The following is a 7500-nucleotide window of genomic DNA, read 5'->3' as shown; positions in this document are numbered from 1 at the left end:
AGAGGGGAAGTGAACATAAAGAGAGAGGGAGAAAAAGAGAGAGAGAATTAAAATTAAGAGAGAGAGAAAAAAAAGAAGGTTTTCGTACTAGTTCATCATTTAGGAAGATGATAGAACTTAAAAACTTTTTACATTATATAATATGGTAATTGATGATAGAGGTGATACTAATACCACTACTACTATTATTATACCTGTATTATTCATACTTCTAGTAATAGTCTTTTATATTTACTAATACCTTAATTAATAAAAATAATAATAATGAAATCTCAGTAATCATAATGATAGTATTATTATTAGTGAGGACAGTGATAATACAAAGGATTGTAATTATAAAAATGATAATGAAAATTATTATAATCATGATAATTAGATTGACGGTAAGTGATGTTAACGATACAATGATAGTAATAGTGAGGATATTGATATTCAACAATTATGGTATTGATAATAACAAAAAATTTAATGTTAACGTGACAGTAATGACAATGATGATGATGATAATGACGAGGATGTTTGTAACAGTAATAATGGTAATAGCGATAATAATAGCAATGGTAATAAAGACAGTAAGGATGATGATGATGATAATGATGAGAGTAATAACAATGATGATAAGGATAATGTTGATTATAATGATAATCTGATGGTGATAATGATGATAATAACGATAATAAAGAGTGATGATAGAAATAATAGTGATAATGGTAATGATAATGATAATAATAATGATAATGATAATAATGATAATAATGATAACAATAATAATAATGATAATGATGATGATAATAATGATAATGATGATGATAATAATGATAATGATATTGATAATGATAATGATGATAACAATATCAATCATGATATTAATAACAATGATAAAGATATCAACGATAATAATAATGATAATAATGATGATGATAATCACAATATGATAATAATAATGATAATAAGGATAATGATAATGATGATAAAAATGATAATGACAATGATGATAATAATGATAATATCAACAATAATAATAACGATAATATTAATGATAACGATAATGATAGTAACAGTAATGATGACCTAAGGATGATAATGTCAACAATAGTAATTATGGTAATGATAATGATGATAATGATGATGATAAATGATGATAGTAATAATAGTGATAATGACAATAATGTTATGATAATAATAGTGATGATATTAATGACAATATTAATGATGATAATAGTGATAATGATGATAAAAATGATTATGATATAAGGGTGATGATAATAATCTGATGATGATAACGATAATAAAATGATAATAACAATAATAATAGTAATAGTACTGATGATAATAATAATGATTATATCTGGTCTATGCATAGATGTTGATTTGTATCTACCGTTTACATAATTGCGATCAATGTTATGTATATTGTGTTTCAATACTATGTATATCTATCTCTATCTAAAGCAGAGATTTATCTGTGCTTATACCCATATAGCTATATATATCTATAGTTATGCCTAAATTCGTATCTATATCTATACTGACTTTTACAATCATAGCTATTCTCTATTTCATTATATGTCTATATACTTGTTATCATTATTTTAAAAATACGATATCTTTGATTCACTTTATTTTTCATTTCCATTAATACATTTCTCTATCTTTTCATTTTTTCTTCTTTTTTGCTGTTTATTGTCCTTTCTTTCACTGTTATTCATCTCACATATTCTCTCCTTCATCACCGTATATTTTGATCAATTTTCCATCATTTTCTTCTTTTCCTTCTCGGTAGTCACAGATGGGATCGCGCGAGAGCTGTAGCATCACTCTCTGTGACTAAATATATATCATTACTTTACTTTAGATTGCTCATTCATCCGCTCTCTCTCATCCCCTTTACTCCCCTTCCCTTCATCTCCCTCTCTCTCCCTCATTTTCTCTCTCTTTCCCTTATCTTCCTTCTCTTCTCATCTTTTTTCTCTCTCTCTCGTCTTTTCTTCTCTCTCCTTTCTTCCCCTCACTTTCCTTACTCATTTTTTACTTTCCTTTTCCTCCCCTCCCTTCATCTTCTTTCTACAGCACACTCTTATCCTCCTTCTCTTCTCTCCCTCATTTCTCTCATCTTCCCTACCCTCCCTTTCATCATCTTCCCTCCTCTGTCCTCACCTCATCTCCCTTTCCCTCCCCTCTCTTCTCCTCATGTTCCCTCTCCTCCCTTCACCTCCCCTCCCTTTCCCTCCCCTCTCTTCTCCTCATCTTCACTCCCCTCTCTTCCCCTCATGTTCCCTCTCCTCTCTTTCATCCCTCCCAATCCTTCCCCTCACCTCACCCCCTCCCCTGTTGCAACTGCAGATTTAAACTGACCACCGAAAAATAACAAACAAATATATTTTTTAAAAGTTTTCATATTTTCCAGATTCAACGCAAATGGGTATTGGGTGATGTGACTCTGTCTGGGGAAATGTGTCTGCTTCTGTGTTGGCTTTTCTGTCTGATAAGTGCGGTGTTATCAGGTCGGTTTGTATGATGTCTGGTATGTGATGTTACATGCGTGGTATTATATGATTTGGATGTTGGTTTTCTGTTGGTCTGGTGTGTTGTATGTATGATATGATATGGTTTGTATGTTGTCTATCATACTGTAGTTTAAGCATGATATAATGTAGTAGGTATGTTGTCTTGTATGTTAAATAATGTGCATGACATGATGTGGTTAGTATGTTACGTGGTATGCAATATTATATGCATGATATGACATAATTTGTCTGTTACAAGATCTGCATGGTGTGAAATGCTCCACATATTGCCATGTATATCATATATAAGCATCGTGTGAATATGCTTTATTTGTTTTTTGTCTTTTGAGTTTATGGTTATTGCCTTTCGGCAGTGTGGTTTATATGTTACGAGTGTGTGATTGTATTCAAATATCTTTTTAGTCTTCTGATTTTATGGTCGTTGCATGTTGACTACATGGTTAAGGTCTTACGAATGTGTGTATCTTAGCGTTTGTGGATCATGTCCTCTGATTGCGTGGTTATGTCCTGAGTATTTGGCTTATATTCCGAGTGTGTGGCTTATGCTTTTTGAGTGCGGGGTTTGCGTCTGGTATCTTCTGAGCGTCCTTGTTCGTTTGTGCAAAAGGGAATGCATTCAGCTTTAACCATTGCAGTATATCGGCTGATTGAGTTGTTATTGTGTCAAGAATATGCGTCTAGTGGGTCCCTTCTTGACAACAAGAAAACTATTGACTTCCCAGGGGAATGCCTGCAAGGAAAGCAATCAAGGAATTCATATTTATAGGCGGAGTTCCCATTCTAGACCTAATATCCCAGTAAAACAACAGAGTATAGTTGTTTTGTCCGTGGGAGCCGAGCAGTTGTCTGGACCTTCTGCATCTAATCGCATTTACTCTGATGCCTCGGTGGGACGAGTCTCTATGCTCTCGTCGGCATTTTAAAGCCTTCATGCCAAGCGTTGCCTTTGTATCTAGACTTGGATAATGGTAAAGCCATGCATGACTGTGGCTGAGCTGGAACGTGCATGCATGGTACAGATCAATCTAGAATGTTAATGGCGACTCTGGAAAGCATGGCTTCACGCTGAATGCACTCAAATGCACTACGCCGATGTGTGCAGCCAGCGAGCGACACCGAGGGAAGAGAATGACCGATTTTGAGCCTTTCTCGTGATACCGGGAGAGGGAACTACTGACCTACGAAGGGCACGAGTCCCTCCTGCTCGTGGGTGATGGTCTCGTTGCCCGTGCACGCCTTCCGACCCGGGGGGAGCCGCTCCCTGAAGGTGCAGTTGAAGTGCTGCGTCCAAAACTCCTTGAACCACACGTTGCGGCAGTTGCGCTGGAGTCCGGGGCCGGGGCCGGGCGCGAGACACGGCGTGCCGCGCCGCTTCGGCCGCAGCGACCGCAGGTACTTATCGAACCCTGAGGAATAGACAGGGAGAAGGTTAGAAGAGTGGGAGAACGAAACATATGGACGAGGTCTGGGAAAAAGAAACATTACGTATTATCATTCTCATAGACCATTAGATGTCATATGTAATACTTTACAAGGCATATGAATATTTCAGAATACTTAAAAACGCTTAAAAAAAAAATGATAATAATAAAAAAATAATAATAAATAAAACAAAGAAACACCCAAATACCCAAAGTTGCTGATAATGGCATTCTCACCCGAGCCACTCATTTGAGTTGCACAGAGCGTTGTGCTTACGTCACCCACAGATTAATTCCATCGCGTCCCTTCTCTCTCTAGTTTTCCCTTATTTCTCTCTCTCTTACTCTCTTTTTCTTGTGGGAGGAGGGGGCGGGGTTTTATAGACACTTAAGAAATTTATCGACATTGCTGTATCTTATCAGTACAATTCTCATTTTAAATATTGTGTTGTTGTGTTCATGAGTTTCATTTTTCCCCATCATTATCACCATCATTATCATTGTCATTGTCATTAAGCCATCATTGTTATTATTTTCACCATCATCACCATTGTCCGTTCACTGTAATTGCTATCACCATCAACACTATCTTTTGTGGTTCATTGGTATTTCTAATTTCCTTGTGTACATTATCATTTCATCATTATAAATTTCATCTTCTGTTGCATTTTTATCATTGTTATTATTATTGTTATTATCATTATCATCATTATTGCTATCATTATTATCACTATCATTATGATTATTATCATCATCATTATTATCATCATCATTATCATTGACATCATCATTATTTTTATTAATAGCATAAATGTCATCGTTGCCTGTGATCATTATCATTATCATTTTATCATTATTATCATCATAATTGTCATTATCATTCTTAACATAACAATCAATATTGCCACTGTTATTATCATTAACACTATCAGTTATTATTGTTAAAACCATTAATACCATACCTCTTCTTCGTATCATCATTACTCTTATAATTATCTTCGTTATAATTATTATTATCATTATTAAAATTAAAATTACCACGAGTATTATTACATTATCATTAGCATTACTACTGCTACTATTACTGTTACTGTTATAATCATTATCATTGTCATTATTATAAATCAGTGCTGATGATTTTGATTGATAATAATATTGTTATCATTTTTTTAATATCAATTCTTTTATCTACATTATTACTATCACCATAGATTGTAATTTGAAAATATCCGTCACCATTTCACAATATTTCACAATGCTCATTTTTTTATATCTTATATTTATTTCTCTATACTGCTTTTCACAATACATTTCTTCTCTTTGTTTCCCAATAATTATGTACCTTTTACAGTATTTACATCTTTCACTTTCACCCTTTTCATCCTCATCATTTTTAGTTCATCTTCTCGCCATCTTCATTTTCATCCACCACCATCTTTTTCTTCTTCTTCATCTCCTACACCTCCTCCTTCATCATCACAATTTCCCCCACCTCCTCGAATCCTCCTTGGTCCCTCCTCTTCCTCATCTTCGCACAGTCGTCGAGTCTTCTTATCTCGTATAGCTCCTCCTCCCTCGTTTATTTTTTTTTTCTCTCTCACACACAGCTTCTCTCGCTCCCTCCATTACACATCCTTCGATCTTCTTCGTGGTTCAATCAGAGCTTCCCTCGTCCTTTCCCCCTTCCTCCCTCCCTCCCTCCCTCCCTTCTATCCTCTTCCCTCCCACAATCCCCCGCTCCTCTTCCCCCACCCCCTCCCTCCCCTCCCTCTCCCCCTCCTCCTCCTGCTGTCCTTTGTACCCCTGTCCTCTCCCCCCTCCCCCCTCCCGTGCCCGCCTCCCAACCCAAATCTGCTATTGTGGAAGATTTGTTCTGTGACGCTGACGAGAAAGGGATAGAAAGAGAAATAGAGAGAGATAGATAGAGAGAGAGCGAGAGAGCGAGAGAGAGAGAGAACGAGAGAGAGAGAGAGAGAGAGAGAGAGAGAGAGAGAGAGAGAGAGAGAGAGAGAGAGAGAGAGAGAGAGAGAGAGAGAGAGAGAGAGAGAGAGAGAGATAGAGAGAGAGAGAGAAAGAGAGAGAGAGCGACAGATAGATAAATAGATAGATAGATAGATAGATAGATAGATAAAGAGAGAGAGAGAGCGAGAGAGAGAGATAAAGTGAGAGAGAGAGAGAAAGTGAGTGAGTGAGAGAGAGAGAGAGAGAGAGAGAGAGAGAGAGAGAGAGAGAGAGAGAGAGAGAGAGAGAGAGAGAGAGAGAGAGAGAGAGAGAGAGAAGAGAGAGGAGAGAGAGAGAGAGAAAGAGAGAGAGAGAGAGAGAGAGAGAGAGAGAGAGAGAGAGAGAGAGAGAGAGAGAGAGAGAGAGAGAGTTAGAGAGTTAGATAGATAGATAGATAGATAGAGGTGTAAATAGACGAAGATAGGTGGACATACAAAAAATCCCATCACTCACATTTCAAATTCACTGTTCCAGATTATTTCAATGTACATTCTACATTCTGTTTCTGAAATCTACATCCTACCCTCACCATAAGTGCATAACTACAAGCTACACTATACACATCGTCTCGTAGGCAAAGAACTAAACAGACGTAGAAATTCGAAAAAAAGCAAATCGAAAGAAAGAAGATAGACACACAATGAGGAAGACAAGAAAGATGAGAGTATACGGAGAGTAAGTAAGTAAGATAATAAAAGGCGCCGAGAGAGAGAGAGAGAGAGAGAGAGAGAGAGAGAGAGAGAGAGAGAGAGAGAGAGAGAGAGAGAGAGAGAGAGAGAGAGAGAGAGAGAGAGAGAGAGAGAGAGAGAGAGAGAGAGAGAGAGAGAGAAAGAGAGATAAATCGATAACAAGAGAAAAAAAAAATAGGGAGAGAGATAAATAAATAAATAGATAGATCGATAAAGAGAGAGGGAAAAAAGAGAGAAGCAGAGAGAATGCAAGACAGAAAATTCTTGGTCGATCTACAATGTCTTCTGCCGGCCGTTACGGCTCTCGTGCCCTCCGGTCCGAGAGGGAAGGATTTTGTGTGTGTGGGGGGTGGGGGTGGGTGGGGGGGTACGGGGGGGTCAAGGATTGAAGGACGACGAAGAAGAGAGAGAGAGGAGAAGGGGAGGGGGGGGGAGAGAAAGACTGTTGAGGGGAAAAAAAGATAAAGAGGAGAGGGGACAGGAAGAGGGAAGGTGTCAGAGGGAAGAGGGACTTTAGGGGGAAGAGGGAGAATGAGGAGGGGAAACGTGGAATGGAATAAGGACAGAGAGAAGGAGAGAGAGAAAGAGAGAGAAGGATATTGGGGAAAAAAGGATATTGAAGAATGGGTTAAGGATGGGGATTCAGGAAAAGGGACTGAGGAAAAGGACCAGAGGAAGGGGGAGGGGGGTGGAGAGGAGGAATGGAAGGAGGGGGGGACGATGAGTGGAACAGGGAGGCAGAGACGAGGAATAGGTAGTATGAAGGGATGATAAGTAGTGCAAAGAGAGAGGGGAGGAAAAGGGGGAACCGAAGAAGGGGAGTCAAGGAAGAGGGGGACAGTGGAAGACGAGAATTGGGTT

At 37.9% G+C, this 7500-nt stretch overlaps 1 protein-coding gene across 1 annotated transcript in view; it reads right to left on the bottom strand.

Moving 5' to 3' along the window:
• The window catches only part of LOC122252613 (metabotropic glutamate receptor 8), a gene marked incomplete in the record, with an annotated part of 251001 nt that overhangs the window by 64500 nt on the left and 179001 nt on the right, over nucleotides 1-7500 (bottom strand). Inside the window, 1 exon segment of the mRNA XM_086540647.1 lies at nucleotides 3707-3934. Coding sequence (XP_086396773.1) covers nucleotides 3707-3934 — 228 coding nt within the window.

This window comes from Penaeus japonicus, unplaced genomic scaffold, assembly GCF_977035675.1.
Source record: "Penaeus japonicus unplaced genomic scaffold, GWHDUDI00000001_assembly GWHDUDI00000010, whole genome shotgun sequence".
In the NCBI taxonomy this organism is placed as follows: domain Eukaryota; kingdom Metazoa; phylum Arthropoda; class Malacostraca; order Decapoda; family Penaeidae; genus Penaeus; species Penaeus japonicus.
This window is presented reverse-complemented; position numbering and strand designations above follow the sequence as displayed.